At 29.5% G+C, this 20,859-nt stretch overlaps 2 protein-coding genes across 2 annotated transcripts; both read right to left on the minus strand.

Annotated features, from left to right (window-relative positions):
* Positions 1-1,996: 1,996 nt before the first annotated feature.
* Positions 1,997-11,579, minus strand: LOC112600161. Its single transcript, XM_025347335.1, has 2 exons — positions 11,496-11,579; positions 1,997-6,037 (listed from the first exon to the last, which is right to left on the minus strand). The coding sequence occupies exons 1-2, from the start codon at positions 11,577-11,579 to the stop codon at positions 1,997-1,999; spliced, it is 4,125 nt and encodes a 1,374-aa protein (XP_025203120.1).
* Positions 11,580-14,755: 3,176 nt separating this feature from the next.
* On the minus strand, positions 14,756-15,748 carry LOC112600208 (vegetative cell wall protein gp1-like). The gene is made up of 2 exons (XM_025347386.1): positions 15,698-15,748; positions 14,756-15,619 (listed from the first exon to the last, which is right to left on the minus strand). Exons 1-2 carry the CDS (start codon positions 15,746-15,748, stop codon positions 14,756-14,758), a joined length of 915 nt encoding a protein of 304 aa, XP_025203171.1.
* Between the last annotated feature and the right edge of the window lie 5,111 nt (positions 15,749-20,859).

Here is a 20,859-nt window from a genome sequence, read left to right on the forward strand (position 1 = left end):
ATAGCTTTGTTTGTTGTACTTGAACCCGAGTAAAGACTCATAGTGACCAAACAATAATCATGATTACGTCGTAACATTTGTAATAATTACATTCCCATTAATCATGATATACGATATATCACGTTTACGAGCAAACATTTAACAAGAAGATTATGAACTATCGTGTTGTATGTTTGTTTACATTTATATTAATTTCAAATGCGTGATTGGTGAAATAGTATATTAGGGTTTGCTTATTAAAATATGATCGTCATCGTTTAAATGGCCAGAGACAAGGTTAAACAATGCCGGAATTGTGTATATTATATATTAGATACATATTGTATACAAGAAATTAATAATAATAATAATGTTTGTTTAAAAAAAAAATAAATAAATGATAGATGTATACCCATAAGTAATTTTAATTACAAATGACACGAATTTAATGGGGTTTTTTTTTGTTTTATTCTTTGATAATTGTTATAATATGTCTTAATGCGATATCATAGTCATATCCCAATAATAGTAACACGATTCTTTCACTACAATCTTAAAATCGTTCAAGGCAAATATATGGTGTATCTAAATTTGATAAAAAAAAAAAAAAAAATAAAAAAAAATAGATTAACAGATAACACTGATAACAGTAAAAAATTAGAAAAGTATATGTTTAATATTGTTTCTTAAAAGATTCATAATATTTGAAAATTTAATCAAATCAAGTAGGTAGGTACTTATCCATTTGAACTTAAATAATCTTCAATCACTGAACAAAACTATATATTTTGTGGATTATTATTTTTTGTATTAATTATTAGTAATTAATATCAGTAATAATATGAAAATAAAAATTATGATATTCAAACAATAAATAATAAATTATAAAACTTCATGTTTTACTTTATTTGATAACAAATTTACGCTCTAGAAAAAAATTAAATGGTTTTTTTAGATTTATAAATTATAAATAATGCACTATAAAGTTTAAAAAAAATGTATAATTTACGAGTATAATAAGTTTTTATTTTTATTCTTTGTATACACTTCTTTAATTAAGTTTTCTTGGATTAAAATTAACTCTAAAATTATTATTCTCAGTTTATAATCCTAGTTAGTATATTTATTAGGTATAAATATTAAAAAAAAAAAGATTGAATACCTACTCAAGATGTTTAATAATTTCAAATAAAAAATAAACATTAAAACTATAATAATTATATATTCCATAAACCATAATATATATAAAACATCATTAACTATCTAATAATTAATAGTAAAAACTGATAATGTAGGATTGATTAATTATCAATTTATGGATACTGTTATATTTTCAAGAAATTATTCATTTAAATAAATTCACATGTGTGCATTTTTATGTTAATAATAATAGTTCAAAAAGTATTGATTTAAATTACTTTGATTCTATAAATTTCTATGTTTTCATTGATGTAAGTAGATTATTAAACTGTTTTTAAATACTATTATTTACTTTTAAATGGAACAGCTAAATAAACGTGTCAAAATATTATTCAATATACCTATTATTATTTTTATTTCAGTGTTAATAAATTAATTACTATAACTTAAGTGTAAAAAATAAATTACATATCAATTAAAAACTATATAAAATAATAAATACCTATATATCATAAACATTACCAAAGTAGTGAATAATTAATGGTTTATTGTAAAACAAATTTAACTATCATAATATTTTACTATATCATCAATTTTACTTAATGTAAAAAATATAAATAAATAATAAGAATAAAAAAAATTATAAGGTATTATTATAAAATCAGTATTATACTTATAGCTTTATTGTTCCAGTCTAAAACACAAGTGTATAATATTTTGAAAATATTTCTAGTTAGAAATTAATTAACCAAAAAATAAGTAGGTTGGTATAATTACTTTTCATTACATAAAACATTAGCAATATTTAAGTTTTTATAATTAACTGTCTATTTGTAAGACAAGTATGATGTAATATTTATTTTGTTAAATTTATTTCTCATTTGATAGGAACTGTTTGATTTTTGGGAAACTCGTATACTGTAGTTGTTCCTTTGGAATTTTCCGGAAGAATTAATTTTAGATTTGAATCGGTTTTAGAATCTTCAAAATGGTTTTCATTTAAGTGAGTTTGGGGATCTTCTGAAGAAAAATTGTACACCGTCACCGTGTCTGAATCTTTATCGTACGAATATGTTTTGCCATCTGGAGTAGTCACCGTGTGGTTATTGTTTATGGCGGTAAAATTGTCGAAACGATTGGTAGCGAGACATGGCAGACCAAGTCCGACTGGGACGACTGGGATACGAGGAATGGATTCGGGAGATTGGACGTTTTGGACGAAGGTGAGTAGCGCGGTTCTAGGGGTGTTACTCAACAGCCGTGGATTGGCCGTCAGATATGTGATTAACGTCGATAGCAGAGTCGCGGGCAAGGTGAGGATAAGGCAGGGAGACGTGTTGAGAGCCGATATCAGTAAGGCGACCGTCGAAGGCGTGAGTGTGGTCAACGCGGGCTCGATGGTGACGGCGCTAAACAGCTCTGTGACAATTGAGGCCGGTAAGGCGCACAGGAACTTTGGTGACACAGTACACAGTGCCTCTATGAATGCGATAAGTGTGCCAGGAGGTAAGGTCTGGAGCAGTGTAGGCATCGAGGACAGAACGGCAAGGAACTTGAACAACGTGCACGACAGAATGGAACCGAGGATTGCGGGAAACGATGTGAAAAACCGGAGCAGGTCATCTAGGACGGACAGTGGAAGGCTGGCAAACAGGTTGGGGAACGTGATGAGTATGTCGATGAGACCGTTGAGCGAAGGTGGCGGAAGCGAGGCGAACGCCTGCTGCGAACCGAAAACTCCCAGCAGCAAGGCCGAGGCCGCGGCTGAAGGCACGGCGAGTAGGACCCGGGGTTGAGTCTCGGCGATCGAAATCAACAGGTGAGCGACGGTGGTTGGTCGGAGTGTTTCCAGTGCGAGCCGTGAAGACGCGATCACCTCCAAGAAGGACAGCAATAGACCCGGTGGCAATTTCTGGAGCAGGCGCGTTGACGATGCCGCCTTGATTATGATCGTGTTGAGTGTGTCACCAACCAAGGCGTCGAGGACACGTGGCGTCGTGGAGATGATCCGTAGCAACGAAGCTACTACAGTTAGTCGAAGTTCGTGTACGGTTTTCGCATCAGATAGCGATGCCAACAGAGCGTACAGGACCATGGCTGGTATGGTGCGAACTGATTCAGGTTCGGCTGAGGATAGCAGCGAAATGATAATAGACACGTCGACTCGTTTCAGTGCGGATGGTGTCAGAGCCAAATTCGTGCAGAAGTCGGCTAGCGTGTTAGGTGGCACAGACGTGGCCATTAACGTGGGCGCCGACGACAGTAGACCTAGCAAAGAGTCTAGCATAGTGGCTGGTGCGACGTCCATCAGGCACCGCGACGCGGATAAGACAGAGATGAACGCGGCTAGACACTTAGGCGGAAGGGTGCAGATCACAGACCGTGTGCCGATCGTATCGAGTATACCGACTAATATGACTTCCGGTACAGCATATAGAAGACACGGTGACGCAGAGTTCACGGACGCCAACAGGTAGACGATTTTATCGTACGGCATGGTGGCGAACCGGTTAGTAATTGCTGTTAGCAGGTTAACCAACACCACTGGTGGCAATCCGGCCAAAAGTCCGTGGTCAGTATTCAATAGATCTACGAGGTTTTCTGCGTCTGTTGACGTCAGTCCGTCCATCACTGTGTCCGGAAGCGTCAACGATTTCAACAGCTCTATCACTGTGGTTGTTGGTATTGAGCGCGAAGCGGTCGGCAAGACTGTGTGCAACGCTAGTAAAATCCGTACGAAACAACCCACCGGAATGGACGTTAGAAGCTGTTCAACAGTTGATAATGAAATCACCAGATTGGCGGTGATATTGGGTTCCAAAGCACTCAGTGTGCTCTTCGATGTCGACAGAAACTCTAACAAGTCTCGTATCGTCGCGTGGTCCACATTAGACAGCAGACGTGGACACGTCGAGAGGGCAATTATCAATTCAGCTAGAGACTCGGTACTCAGGCTGCCCAGCACGTCGAACGAACCGAATGATTTGAATATCTCACTGATAGGCTCGGGTGGTAGTGAACTCAACAAGGACGGCGACAGTGACTGTATGGCGATAATCAATTTGATTTTCTTTTCCAACGGTACTGCCAATGACGACTCGACAATCGCATCGAACAGGGCACTCAACGTTTTCACAGACAGCTGAGCTAAGATGCAATTAAATTTGGACAGCAAGCTCGCCAAAGCCGTCAGGTCTATCGGCGGCAATGAAGTAAATGCTTCAGCATCCGTTTCGAGAAAATCAGCGAACGCGGCTATCGCACATGGCGGAATTGCGCATAATACATCATTGGAAGTTTGGATTTCGATTTGATTCAACAGATCCAAAATCAATGTGAACGGAATTCCTGATAAGCAGTCAGGCGTCGTGAATAGTTGCGTCAAAATTCCTATGTAAACGGAGTTGGACGTTCCTTGTAACGCGCCGGGAATCGAAATCAGCGTAGCGAGTACGTTTGCGATCTGAGTGCCCGACAGCGTAGACGTGAGGTATGGGCAGCACGCTATACTTGAAAGCAGTTTTGAAAAGTAACTCAAGTCCAACGCTTTTAACGATGACATAGAATTAAGTATCGACAACAATTTTCTAATATTATCGGGTGGAATCTCTCGTAACACACACGAGGTGGCTACGGAATGAACGAAATCAATAATATCCGATGGCGGTGTAGCGTTCAAGAGCGTCTCGTTGGATACCATAAAGGTTGCGGTTGCATTCACGGAGCTTGCTGGCAGTTCGGTCAAAAATAATTGGGTTTTGCACAATATACCGATCAACTTGATGCTGTCCTCGATCGACATCGTACTAGTCACCTCGGGTGAGGTCAATCGCGTGGCATACGTAGACCGGACGCACGTAGGTATCTCACAGATCAGATGTGGCGACACGCATGTAACACCGTAGAGCAGGCCTACGATCGCTTCCGCGGTGACGGTGTCCACCAGAATGACCGACGACAGATCGGTCAACAGTTGGATGAGCACGGCAGACGGGATGGAGCACAACACGCTAGCGGGCGAAAGCGCGGTCAGCAACGAAGTAACGGTCAGGGGGTTCAACGAGTTTAGTGAAAATGGCGGACTAGTCAAGACGGTGACCAAGTCGGCGAGGGTTGTGGCTGGTATTTGATGGCTAAACTCAACGAAGTGGCTTAGCAAAGCGTTTACGACATTCGGTGGGACGCAGCCGAGCAAGGCAGGAGTCGTTTTGGACAACCGGCACAGAAAAGCGATCACTTGTGAGGTGGATATGGTTTGATTGCCGAAGGTCGGCGACAGCGCTATAGTTTTCAGGAGTTCGATCAAATCGACAGGATTCGTCGATCCGGCCAACGGGCATTCGGCCGACACGAACACGTCGACGATGGTTGATATTTCCGCTGGCTTGAGCGTGCCAAACGCTTTCGGTGACAAAACGCAATGGATTAGAGACGCTTTCACGGCGGGCGACAATCGGCATAGCGCGGTCGGTGCGATTTTGGTCAAGAGACAGACGACCGTGGACGGCCGCAAAGCGTCCACGATTTTCGGGCATAGGAATATCGCGGTTATCAGCTCGCTGACGGTATGGTCGGGTGCGACTTTCAGCAGTGACGGTGATGCGCACAGCGTCTCGACCAGACACACTACGTTCGGTGGTTCGATGGAGTTTAACAGCGGCGGCCGCCAAGCCAGTTCGTCCAAAACGTTGCATACCGTCGGGGGTGGCAGAAAGGACAGCAAAAACGGTGACGTTGGTAGAGCGTTAACAAGCAATACTATAGCGTGCACTGTCGTAGGCAGTACTAGATCCGTGCTGGACAACTGGGCTAGTTCCGAAGGGGAGAGGCCGCCGTACGAGAGATCGGAAGAAGTTGACGCATACTTGGAAGATGGTAATATCAGCGTCGTAGTCGTGTTGTTCGAGCAGTTGAGACACTAAAACACACAGGACGTAATTTCGTTAATATCGTTTAGTACAGAAATTAACGTTTATTGATTTTTTATTTACCCTAGAAAATTATATAGCATATGATATAATTAGTTAAGTCCACAATACAATATAGTTGATTTCAAAATATAAAATTCGATTATACTGCGTAGGTAAAATTAAAAATTATTACAAATTAAAGGAGAATAGTTGAGTATGCTTTATTTGTTGTTCGAATTAGGTATATGGAATCAATTCGTATTTTTAAGAATAAGAGTTTTTTGTTGTAACAGGTGGACAAGGCAAGTGTGAAAATATAGTAAGAGATATAAGTGAAGGGAATTTAATTTTAGGATGATGGATAGAAATTAAAGATTATAACCATGAATGAACGATTAGATGAGCAAAATCATAAGCTGCCTATGTAATTTTATGGTTTAATAATACGAATACGTTTCAGAAATATTTTTTATCGATTCAATTTGGATTTATATAATAATTGATTATTGAAATATAGATAAGTTAATTATATTTTATTATTATACTATAAATAAAATAAATATAGTGAAATATGGTTTCATATAGTGATTTAGACTTTAACTAAATATTTTATTTACAAATTTATTAGATAATTATATTTGATTTAATTTAAAATTTTAAAAACTATAATCATAATATATTGCACTACATACGTCTACATACTTAAATGAAAAAGAGTATTTTTATATAATGTTTTAAAACTATCTACAGATTTATGAGCTATAAATATTAAAATTAAAGTATATCGACGTGAAAACAATACTATTTACCTAATATATTAAGCACTTTATAGTTTTCGAGCGGCCATTATGATTTTCATTTTTCCTTCGTGTATTTTTGAATTTTTAAAATAAAAGTATAATAATAATAATAGTTTAAAACCTATTATATATTCATGTTTATCTATCGATTATAAATTATGCTGTCTGCAAGTTATTATTATTATCGAACATTATTTGTATTATGATAATTATCAATTAGGATTTGAATCGATTAAAAAATATTGTATAAAAAATGTATACATGTATACTATATTAATGTTTATGGGAAAAAAATATTTTTTCTTAAATACAAAAAGACTGAGTAACTAAGTGTTAGGTAAGCGAACGTGTTTAAGATTTTAAAATATTCATATTTTCCCTCTTTTTAGTCGTGATGTCACAATTCCGTACGGTATATTATATTATTTTTATAGCGTGAATGCCGCCTATTGGTGTTACCTTGCCATGTTACACGTATGAAATTATTATAATTTATATTATTACATAGATCATGAGTAGTTTAATTTTTATAGTATAACCTATAATATGTACATTAAATTATCACACGTGACTTTTTTTAAATGTTTTTGGTATCTGTTCTTTGAATCTATGATCAATTTATTATTATACACATTTTAATTCATAAACATGTCAAGCGACTCAAAATACAAATATTTTTTTGTACTGAAATGTACAAATACTTCAACAAAATGTCTTGGTGAACGATTTATGAGTGTTCCTTATGATTGTAAACAAATGTGGTTTTAAGTAGTAAAACGTAATGATCCTGTAATATCTAAAAGAAATTATGATTATTGTGAAGATCATTTTATTGTAATTATTTTTTTTTAGAATGAATTAATTAAAATCAATAACAGTGGCCTTTTTAAACTGGAATCTTATATAGAATTAATTTTTTCAGTTTAAAAAAATCTAGATAATTACATTAAATTTAAGCTTACAGAAGCATTAATACTCAAACTAAAGAAAATTATAACTAATCGCATATTTTTGATTGTCAAGTTGATTGTAAGCAAGTATCGATATCAAACTCTCGACCATTATATGCTGTTCAAAATCAATCTTGTGTAACATTTTCCAAGATAATATTATGTTTTGTATTTTTTTTATACTTGATTGTACATAATTAAAATGTTAACTATAATAACATATATTTTACATATTATTTGTTTTTAGAACACATAAGTAAATTTATAAATCATGCTGAAATAATAATTGAAGATAATTTCCAACATTCTGATAAAGAAACAAAAGACGTTGGGAATTGTTGTATTTAAAAACTGAAGTTTCAAGATAGAGACAGGTGACGAAGTGTAGTAATGGCGGCAAAAACTCTCAGAGAGTAGAAATGCTAGTAGAAGAAGAAGAAGAAGAAGAAGAAGTTTCAGAGAGATATTATAAATTATAATTATTAACGTTGATGAAAATTCGTTTAAATGTTTCATTTTTAGATGAACTGATTTTTTTGGTGTATCTAAAAATTTTTGATTTTGAGTTTTCAATAAAATTGTTAAAATAATTACCTATTAGACATTTTAAAGAATTTATTAAGTAGACAAGTAAAAAAAAAAAAAAAAATTAGAATTTGTTACAAATTATTTTTTGTTATAAGTATTCAGATGTGTGCAATCAGTTATTGATTGATTAGAAAATTAAATTACTAATTATCGGCTAATTTATGGTAAGTTTTACAATCAAACGATATTTTATTAAAAAAAAATTAATTTTTAATTATAATATATTAACATACATTTATTTTAATATTATCATTTAGGCAATTTATAATATTAGTAATTTAATTTGTTACTAAGAAATAAAAAAAATAGCAGTAACAATGATACATACCTTTAAGCTTTTGATCTCATAATTTCAAGGTTATTGAGGCAATCATAATTTTTATGTATTGTGTTATGGTAAAAATGCTAATTTTTAGTGAATGTACTTTTGATGTTATCCTTACTGACACGCTATATAGCTATTCACTTATTTATTCAAAACAAATATTTATAAAAAATACTTAATGTACATACAAGACATTGACATTGACATTAATTTTTACTTTCTATTGAAAGTGATACTGCCGATAGAATTTTTATCTAATTATTCAATTTTAAGTAAGCCAAGTTATTTTAGTACAGTCATAATATACACTCGCAATAATATACTGGACGAACGGACCCGTACCTTGGGCATCGTGACATTACACGTTAATTGAGTAAACCACACCTTCTCAAACTGAGAAATGTTTGTTTGACGAGCTATTAATCGTATGAATCAAAGTAAAATGAAAAATGTACAAATATATTTTGGTTTTTAATTTATAATAAGTAGAAGACGAAAAATTTTTTTTTATTCATGTTTTTATTATTGTTTAGTGGCAAGTAATTAAATAATAATATTATTTTACATTTTTTTTTTTATAGTAATAACATGTGCATACGCTAGTATGCACATTTTCGTTTTAGATTTTACCACAGCATAAAAAATTAAATAAATACTGAATATTGTGTGGCCTTATACAAATTTGATTAAATAATTATTATCATAATATAAATAAGAATTTATTAGTTTAAAAAAAATTAAAATGACTGAAATATGTACACAAAGTAAAAATAAAAACAAAACAAAATTAATTTAAAATTAAAAACTAATACAAATAAATTTCAATTAATACTTAATACAGAGACATTGTTGAATTTTCCATTATTTCTAATGACCTTGTATTAATTAAGTCTTTGGCATACAATAAATTATTGCTAACTATCCAAACAAAAAGGGTACCTGGCTATTTATATTTATGAATAATATTTTTTTGAAATTAAGTATTTAAAAAGGTAAAGTTCTCCATCTCGAAGGACAAATAAGTCATTATTCATATATTTGCCAAGATCAATTTTATTGTAATAGTTTTTATTTTATTTAAATTTAATAAACATTAATATATATTACTAAATTTAATATATTCATCCCAATATCTTACTTACCATCAGTAAAAACAATTAAGTAATATATTAACGGGTATCAGATTTTTAATACTATAGGAAATGTGGCTATGATAGTATCATGAAATCAACACTTTAGGCATTAGGTCAATATAAGCTTACTAACAGAACATTCAAATTAACTTTAATATTGACCTATAGCCCACAGTACTGATATTACTTGAGAGGCGTTTAACTCTTTGTTGAAGTAATCCAGATTTTAGTGATTTAATATAATATAATACCTTTACGGCACACACATTGAAAAAAATTACTGAAAATCTACCAAAAATGTCAAGATACTTAGTTCTTGACTCATAAAATTTGACTGGCAAAATTACTATTTAATACATAATATAATATACTTAGATGACAATCGAATATAATTTATTGACATTTAGTGGTCTTGGGTTCGATTAACAGTCGACACTTACATAATACATTTTTTATATTCACCCTTATTAATTCATTACAAATCAGTAGTTGTAGGTGCTATATTGTTGCGGAATGTTGACAGTGTATATTGATGCAATATTATAACTATGTATTCGAAATAAAAATGTTTTTTAATATTTTGTCTTATCTATCAATTAAAATGATTTTTTTTTATATAAGATTTAATAATTAACACACAACAGTGTCTTAATCAAATCTATGACATTTTTGGATAAAATTTACTTCGTGTATTAAATACAATTATAATATAACATATGTTTATAAGCACAATATTATAGGTACAAATAAAATATTTAAAAAAATATATATATATATCGATACCGATTATTTTTTGTTAATCTATATAACTCTACGAATGAGTAAATTGAAATTATTAACTACTTAATTATTCCATATCATAATATTGTTTTAAATGACTAGTTCTTATTGATAACATATAATATTAGTTAAATCCACTGGTAAATGGTATATTATATATACCATATAGTAAACACTTCAAAACTAGAAATTAAATTTGTAAAACAACACGTCACACTCGATCATGTGTACTTATTTACATTCATGATATAATTATCACAAACGTCAATGGGTATAATTATTCTGATAAATGATAAATCCATAATTTTATGGCGATAATCGATAAAAAAAAATACTATTGATAATATTTATATTTTAAAAATAGAGCTAATACTATTAGCCATATATTGATATGAGCTTTAAATTAAATTTAAAAAAGAGTACTTTATGAAATATTAATACAACAGGATTAAAACGAATTATTCTACTATGGCTATAGTCAGATGTAATATTTTACAAATTAGTTATATCAATAAAAAAAAAATTTTAAATAACATCTATCAGGTAAACTATATGCATTAATAAAACAGTATATAAATATATAGGTTATGCATGATATTTATCTCGGATTCCGGATTGCCTAAAAAAGTAGGTACAACTCATTGTCACGTTTTCACTTAATAATAATAATAATCATAAATTTATAACAGTTAACGAGACACGAGTTAAAAAATCTTAAATACTATTTAAATAATATTGTTGTGTAATAGAAACCCGATTGGTTTGATTTTATGAGCAGTACCTATTTTACATGAATGTATTGCAGTTTTTAAGACTCGTATTAAAAATTTAAAGACGTTGTTGTTTAGTTGAAACATAAAATCGATTTTAATAATAAGATCATCACTCACCTTTAATTTTAATAGTAATATTACGACACATGTGATGATTTTCGTTAATTTCTTCATTTTTATTGTACGCAATCGTTGGATCATTCATACATGAATGTTTGGGTCCGAGATTTGGCATGTACTTATAAATAAAAAGTCGAGCAGTTTGTAAATCTAAAACGATAATGAAGTCTATTGTCTGATAATGGTGAAAAATTGTTGATTGAACAATGAGAAATGTGCTTAGCAGTTATTTTTATCGCGAATTTAATCATCTTTTCTTCGATAATATTATGGTAAAATCAGAAAAAAAATCGTATAATTCATCGGCGGCAAGCAATAAAAAAGCTATGGTGCACAGTTTTAGTTGAATTATTGTAGTAGCCTCTCGTGATAGTGAATGTAGTTGACAAACATTTTGAAATGTCGAAATAAACAAATAAACGTTTGACAGAATATTGTAAAAGTTTTGTTCGCGTTGGGATGTCGGGTGTATGTTTGAATGTTTTAGAAGGTTTTGTACCATTAGCATAGAGTATATAGTAGATATAATTTATACTTTATACTTAAACAATATACATAGGTATCTTATATTAACAGACTAACGATACATTGTGGTTATTTTTTTTTATAAATAATAATGAATATTTTATAATAATATTATTTATCACTAGTTTAGTTTTTAGTTCTTAGTAAAAACTCGGTCATAAATACTATATTTTGTTAATGCCACCGAAACATTTGATTTTTTAATAATTCGAACGAGTCAGTTTTTCAAACGTGAAATTTAGTCATTACGTCATTCATTTTATGAGTAGATATTATGAATTTAATAATCTTACGCCCATGTAAGCGTACTATAGCAATAGCATATAATGTTTCTACTCGTTTACCAAAATTATACAAACACGAAAATTGACTGTTTAATATATTAAAAATATTAATATTATTTGAATGATTCTTGTATATATATATTTTTGATTACAATTTTTAAATATTTAATGACGGCTGATTACACCACAAAAAAAAAAATGATAAAATAAAGCCAACCTTTAATGCCGAGTGATTTTTGTAATTTTTTTCTGCGTCTTATAATAATTTTACTGCAAAAAAAAAAAAAAAAATTAAAACTGTAAGTAATGATGAAATTAAACCACTACAATATCAACCACAAATCTCGTGAATACAATATTATTACACAGCCAAGGCGAGACAACTAATTATAATTGATAATGGTTTAAGTTATATAACAAATATAAATTATGTTTATTTATTGAAAATCAAGCTCGGGCTAGATCAAAGATAGTGGAAACCAACGCTATTTCTATTGCTCTGCGTTTAAGATACCTACTGAAATTCAAACCGTAATGTGATCATTAGTTTAGACTTCTTTTATGAAAAGTATTTATAGACATTTTATATCTAAAGCGTTAAATTAGCATTATTTGGACTTTTATTATTTTGTTACAAACTACTTAAAAAAAAAAAAAAAACAACACATAATTTATAACTATTCTTCTTCTAAGACTTGTTTGGTACTATAACTATAGGTATGCGGTGTACAGCTCTGGGCCTCTGTATAGCTCTGAAGACAGTATTAGATGTTACCAATAAATAAAAGTTAGCAGATTTTTGACGTATTATATTATACTAATGACTCAATCCATATAAACTCGTGCATTCCAACATTAATTAAACTTTTTCTCTTATTTATAAATAAAACTCATGAAGGGTTAATAATCACTTGAATCGGATCGCTTCAAGACAAATTTTTAATAACTCACTCGTCAAGTGCAAATAAACTACATAAATAGGAGTGATTTAATCTCTTCCAATTCCCTAAACATATCATACTACGCTGTCTATTGGCCACTTACCCTCTTCTGGCTTTAAATTTAATTTAATCTAAATATCACACATTTTGTAATTAATACTTATTATACTATTTATACATGTTAATACTGTGTATACATATTATTAATATAATATATATAAAATTTAATTCATATAAAAAAGGTTTTTGATACAATGAAAGAAGATACATAATGTTATAACAAAATATTTAATTTTAATACACCTACACTGTCGAAGTAGTAAAATATAAAAAACATAAAATATGTAGCAACAAATAATCAATGAACTTGAAGTGTAAAAATGTCGATATATTATCGTAATATTTGATTTTTAAGTTTAGATACCTACTTATAAACACATAAATACCTTAAACATAGAAATTTACGAACCTATTGAGTACCTGTGGATTATATTCATATCGATATTATACATATAAATTCACATACATGATCTAAATAATTAGTAATATCACTATTGTCTAAATTATTTAAAAGTTAATCAATGGATGAATCGTTTTAACCATAAACGGCTATCAAAATACTTTAATCCCAATTTAAATCTTTTAAAAAGCTTTAAATCTAATGTTAGAAATAAGGAACATAACTATTGTGCACTTATCAATTCAAATTTTACAAAAAGTAATTTTCAAATATTATTTGATGCGTTAATTATTAGCCACTCGTATTATATAACAATATTTTCTTTACGTAAATAGATCATACCTATCAGTAAAGTATTAATCTAAATATTTTAAATTTTCATTTTTCACAATCTATACTATTTTTAATAGATTACTTATAAAGTTATTTATTATTTTAATATAAAACCCATATAAATTCAAAAAGGTGGGGTATAATAAATAAATAGGTTAAGCGTGAAAAAAATTAAATATTTATATATATGTATATATATTAATTAATAAATCCTCTCCTCAATAACAATAATTAAAAATGATGATAAATATTATTTTAGAATAGTAACTAGACACAATTAAATTGTTAAAAACTGAAATGCAAATTAAATTGTACTTATTAAGTATAACATTGGTTCCTAAATTTTTTTGGTTCAAACACACCTTACATTTCAATGCATTTATCAAAAATAAAAAAAAATCAATCCAGTCTTCCTTAAATAAATGAAACAAACATTTTCATTAGTGTATAGTACTATATTAGTACTTATAATGTATATGTACGAGTAAAATATTAATATTTATATAGCACCTCCCCAGTAAAGTGCTTGGAACCGCTGAACTACAGTGTTGTGATACCAATAAAATAAAACCAATTTAATAGGTAATGACAAGTATTTATATTATAGATAAGTACTTATAAATTTGGCATTTAACAGAATAAATTCATTGCTTGTAACATTTTTTAGTGTGTATATATTAACAATATTTATTAAGTGGTGATTTTATTGACAAATTAACAGGCGCAAGGTATCTTAGCTAGGACTGGTGGTTGATTGCATGGACCGGGTGGTGGGTAGCACGGTACTGGACATGGATACGGCGACGGAATCAAAAACAATTGGGGTAGACCAACTGGGGTTTGGTAAACGATATCAGGTTTTTGAACATACAAACCGGGATTGAAGAACACTTTTGGTAACGGAGCGGGTGGTAACACGACAGGTGGAGTCGGCAATGGTGGTGGTAATGCGAAGAATATTTTGTTTGGATCGGGAGCTGGTGCATATGTGATGGACTGTTCCTTAATTACATTTCCGTCGTTGATAACGATAGGGCCAGGTGCTGCTCCTGGAAGTATGATGGGTGCGGGAGCCGGACTTTGAGTCAGTTTGACGAGCAGATTAGCGGCTGGACCGGCGGGAACGACGATTGGAGCTGACTTTCCAGCTACTGACGGCAATTGGACTATCAATGGACCGGGTGCTGGTCCCGGAGCTATGACCTGAGGTGCAGGTGCGGGAACCGACAGAGTTGTAGCTACGGTCGGGGCCGGACCACTGATGGGTTTCAGTGGAGGTGCGACAGGGAGTGTGGTAAGGGGTGAATAAGGTGCCGCTGCTTTAAGAGTAGCTAATAAAGAGGCTAGAACAGCTGGACTAATGGGTGGAGAAGGTATGCACGGCGGTTGAGGTGGGGCTGGAAGATATGGGGATGGTAAAGGTAGGGCGGCTGGAAGATATGAAGGTGGAAGTGCTGGGGCAGGAAGACATGGTGGTGGTAGTGCAGGGGCTGGAAGACATGGGGGTGGAAGATATGGAAGAGGTAGTGGTGGTGCGTAGCAAGGTGATGGACAACCACCACATGGTATTGCTTCAACCTTATTATGGTTGAAAAAATGGAGTTATTAATTTTTTCTAAATAAAATGTAATTAATATTAATTATTTAATTATTTACCTTAGCCAAACAAACCACCGCCAAAGATGTTATAAATCCAAAACTGTTCATAATTTATTATTTTTCCGAATGACAAATACAATTAATAATTCTCATAAATCATTAGTATTGGCTCTTATATACTTGAAAATATTTGTGTTTGTCTAACTTCCACGTTCTTTTAAACTGATAACCAGTGTTTATGAATTGATATGGTCGATAGAATTGACAATATAATATTGTTTGTTAAAACAGCATGATCAGTTATTATCCAATTGATTGTAACGTTTTAAAATGTAGTAATCTACTTTTATTACAAATATGTATTTGAACAATATAGTATTGTTATTTGGATATTTCTTTGAAAACATCTTGAAATGTTAACCTTAGTTTGACATTATTTTCTAGAAATTAAAATCATATAAATTAAAATATAAATTAATTGCAATATTTTTTAGGTCTATAAACACTTAGTAATTCTAATATAATAATGGATTATATTTTATGAGAAACCTATTTATGAATAATTTATTTGGATAGTATATATTGTGGTATTAATAATAATCAATGAAATAAAATTTTGTAAATCAGGGTTGTTTTTATTCGAAATATACTGATTAAAACTAGCTTTCTGTAATATGTAGCATTGGGGTATCATAAAAAATTATCATTATACTGCAAAGACTAAAAATCAAATTTATGATATTCTTGAAAATCCTTTACTAAAAAATCAATTATATGATTTGGTTAATAGAACGTTCTACTCACACGTGTTGTCTTCATCTTATCGACGCAAAAAAACCAATTTTTAAGTACAATAGTTTAACAGTTATATGTTGTTAGTTTAATATTATTGTGAATTTACCTAATATAAAACTAAAAGGTAAAAACATTATCTGTGTTCTCTTTTTATTTATTTTTTAGGATATTTTATGTTTTAGTAGATGTTTTAAATAATATAATTTTACGTATTAATTAGTAACTCTCTTAGAATCTAAAATATTATTAAAATGCAACGATTTAACATAGATAATATTCTTACTTTTAAGTTTGATAATAGGTCAATATATTCTCATACTTAAGCTAATAACACAACTTAAACAGCTAAATACACATATACTATGTTATCCATTTGTAATACAAAGATTATGACCTGCAGCATCCTCTTAAGGTTTCGATATTTTAATTTTTAAGCAAGATATTGCAATATCAAAATGTAGTATTACAAATTTGAAATGCTCATACCTATACGCTATATCACTAATAATATTCTAATTTTTAACATTGATAGGTGGTAAATTTATTCTAATATTAAAGCTAACAACATATGTAATGGGTCCTACTAAACAAAAATTTACAATATTATATGTATGTAAGACTACAGAGACAACATATGCGGTTATGGCGTTCTCCTATTGTAAAATTTACTGTTAATACTTGAAATCTTTGGCGGTGTATACAATATTAGTTTAATTATATTGTTCAATGGCATATAAAAATGTTTTCTGAAAAACTGATACACATTGTTGACCATCGCTCATCTAAGTTATTGAAAACATTGTTTAATTGTTTTAAGTAGTATTTCAATTTTTATTACTAAGTAAGGGTCAAATTATTTTTATTTTTTTTTCATACAAATAAAAAGAAAGTATAAATAGTATTTTATGATCATAAATAAATTATTGATCAATAAATTGTTAATATATATTATACTCAACTTTCTATCATCAATATACAGTATATTAATCTTATCTTATTAATGGCTAATCTATAGTTTACAAACAAAATTGTTAACTAGCTGATAGTACTGTTCTAATCGGTTACAATAAACGTGCTGATGAGGATAGCAAAACATTAATGTTTTAAGTATAAAAGCCTAGCCGGGTAAATGATTTGCACGCAATATTCTCCGTCGTGTTAACGGTCCACTCGTTACAAAATGACGACATTAAGAGTCGTCGTAGCTTTGGCAATGATTTTTTCGGTCATGGTAAGAAATAGTATGTATATATATATATAATATTGGAGAAAAAAACTATTACATCTCACAAAACTATTTTATTTTATGTTAATAAGGTCATAGCTAACTGTTCAGATATTGAAGAATCATTATCGCCGTTACCGGAAAACCCATTCTTCAATAGATTTCCGGATCCTTGCAAAAGTCTTAACTTTCCGTTTTCATTTCCTTTGCCAGCACTCATCAATAACTTTCCACCACCAATTTTTTCTTCCTTATTACCATTTCCTTTTTCTAAACCAGATTTCAACTTTTTTCCTTCATTATTGACACCACCTGGACCCGTAGAACCACCACCAACTGTACCAGAAACACTACCATCAACCGTACCAGAACCATGTCCTGCTGAAAACACTTACTAAACTCGTCTCCAACAAATATTACTGCTTTGTTATATTAAGCGCCACACCAATTTTAATATCAAAATATAATATAATATTAATGACAGTATTGAAAATTACATTTAAACAATTTTTAATCATTCTTAAATAAATACATACATATTTTTTATTCGTTCAATCTTCTAGTGCATATATTATTTATTATAAATACGAGTATATGTATTATTGTTATTTCATAAAATTAAGTTAGATAAATATTATAATATTGTAAGCCAATTAAAAATACCAGTTTTAATATATAAACATTTAATAATATTATTTCGTGAATACGTGAAAATATCATTTATAAAAAAATATTGGTCGTTATATCATCATCAGTTCTATGACATTGCAATTATATTTATTTTGTAATTTTTAATAAAGTTATCATATGCCTATACAGTAGGTGTCAGTTGTACTTCGTAAGTAGTCTTTGTTATTGAGTAGTCACTGTAATCGTGATGGATGTTTTAAATTTAAGTTCAATGATAAATCTTTGTATATGATGAAAAACGATTATGAGCGTGAAGACAGTCTCATTTCTTGGTAATAAAAGTTAGGTTAAGTAATTATATTAAAATTTTAACAAATGTTTCACTTTTTTTTTTCTTAATTATTTATAAAAAGAATACTGATAATTTTTAATTTTGATCTCTCAAAAGTACTAACTAGATCCAATTTCCTACTAGTAACTTACCTAAAATTAAACAAACACAGAATTTTAACTTAAATATCAGATAAGAAGTAATAACTTTGATTTTATTCAATGATCTATTAACATTAATGACAATACGTAAATAATATCACAATAATTCTAGTTTTTAATTATTTAAAAAAAAAAACCAAAATTCATAAACTAAAACATGGAAACACGCCGTTAATCATATATAAAATAAAACGTTTATTAAAATCATTGTCATATTATGATAAATCGTAAGACATTAATAATTACTTAATATTTTTACTTACACTACAAATATAGGTAATTTATTTGCTTATTTCTAAGAAACATTGTAAATCTTAAATACAATTTAGGAAAAAAATCTTGTGAAAATTTAATTTGTAAACATTAACTTGTGTACATAATACAAATATATGCACGAAATACTTGTCATATAATGTATCAAAATGATAACATTAGAGATTTTGAATTAAATTAAGTAATGCATTATTATAGATTTTAATGGACGTGAATACGTCGTTTTTAATTGAAAAAAGTCAGAAAAACTTACTAGGTACTCTTATTTGGTTCTAATTTAATTATGTTTGAAATTGTTATTTACAAGACTTATGCAGTATTACAAATATAATAAACATAACGTCATTGACCGTTGAAATATTAAAAAATAATTACAAGTGTTTTAAAGTATAGAAGGTAGGTATGTACTGTTGTGGACATGTTTTGGATGTATGTAGAAACACAAAACAATAAATTGTTCAAAACAGCAATAGGAACTACACCGTTCTTATAAATAGACAGTACAGACAAGTTTACTAGTAGGTAATGAGTAATAATATTGTTATGACTTACAAATAAGAGTAAAGTTAAAACAACACATTTCAAAATAAAAAATAAAAAATATGGAAAATAAATTTGAATTAAATTTAATTTTTTCGATTCTCGTTATTTTCGTCATTATATCATTATTGATTGAAATAAAATTATATTTGTAATATTGTATATCGTTATAATAACATTACTAATGCAGTACAATAAACATTTGAATATTTCAATGTGACAATATAATATTATTACTAAATTTTTGTTTAATCATATTACATTAATAAAATTAATTAAATGATGTTGAAATTTTTAATATGAAAAAAAAAAAATTAAATTAAAAAACATAAATATCACATTTAATATATTAATTCACGACTTAATAACTAAAATCACATAATATGCTTAATTAATTTTGTGGATTTATATTTCTAATAAATTAATAAATATATAGTAAATGTAATCTAATACGTTAAATGACCAGATTATTATATTAATATATAATATTATATAATAGTATACATGTTTTATTTATAAACAGTAAGAATTGAAATGTTAGGTAAAACCATGATAAAATTGTTGAATAAATATGTAGGTAATCTATTCATATTTTACACAACTAAAATCATTTTTTTTTAATTTGATATTTGAAAATAAAAATGAGTAATGATTAATAGATAATGAAAATAGTTTTCATAGTATCCAATGTGCTGAAGCATTTTTAAAACTGCAAATAAATGAAAAAATAAATACTTAATGGATATTATTAATAAACAAGTTGTCCGAGAAATGATGTATAATAATTAAAAATTCCTAAGTTAATTTAGATATTGTTTAAGTTATTCATTTACATTCATAACGTATATGTAACTACTCAGAATGTATCAAAAATAATATTGATAAACATTGGTAACACAATTGAAAAATTCTCATGAGCTCAACATGTTAGGTATAACGTTATATTGTCGATAAGAAGAGTTTTTTTTTGATTATTTATTTAAAAATAGTTAAATTTCGATAAGTACTAAAAACTAAATACCTATATACCTTAACAGTTTTAGTAAAATTTTAAAGTATTACCCTGTGTCACAAAGTCTTAAAATTAATTATAATAATTATTTTCATAAAAATTTGTATCAACTTTTTTTAAATTTTGGTCGGTAAAAAACTAATTTATATTTATATAATGTATGATATATTATTTATAAATTTATAGGTATTATATTTTCTGTAATTTATATATTGTAAATTTATCATAATATGCTTTTTTTGAAAAAAAATG

This window comes from Melanaphis sacchari, unplaced genomic scaffold, assembly GCF_002803265.2.
Source record: "Melanaphis sacchari strain LSU unplaced genomic scaffold, SCAv2.0 Contig61_pilon_pilon, whole genome shotgun sequence".
Classification (NCBI taxonomy): domain Eukaryota; kingdom Metazoa; phylum Arthropoda; class Insecta; order Hemiptera; family Aphididae; genus Melanaphis; species Melanaphis sacchari.

What these genes read in the sequence shown, in the direction of transcription:
- LOC112600161 (XM_025347335.1), bottom strand. Translation starts at nt 11,579, where the DNA reads ATGATCCAACGATTGCGTACAATAAAAATGAAGAAATTAACGAAAATC. An exon ending in TATTACTATTAAAATTAAAG is followed by an intron (nt 6,038 to 11,495) that starts GTGAGTGATGAT and finishes TGTGTGTTTTAG; the next exon opens with TGTCTCAACTGCTCGAACAA.
- LOC112600208 (XM_025347386.1), bottom strand. Translation starts at nt 15,748, where the DNA reads ATGAACAGTTTTGGATTTATAACATCTTTGGCGGTGGTTTGTTTGGCT. An exon ending in CGGTGGTTTGTTTGGCTAAG is followed by an intron (nt 15,620 to 15,697) that starts GTAAATAATTAA and finishes AACCATAATAAG; the next exon opens with GTTGAAGCAATACCATGTGG.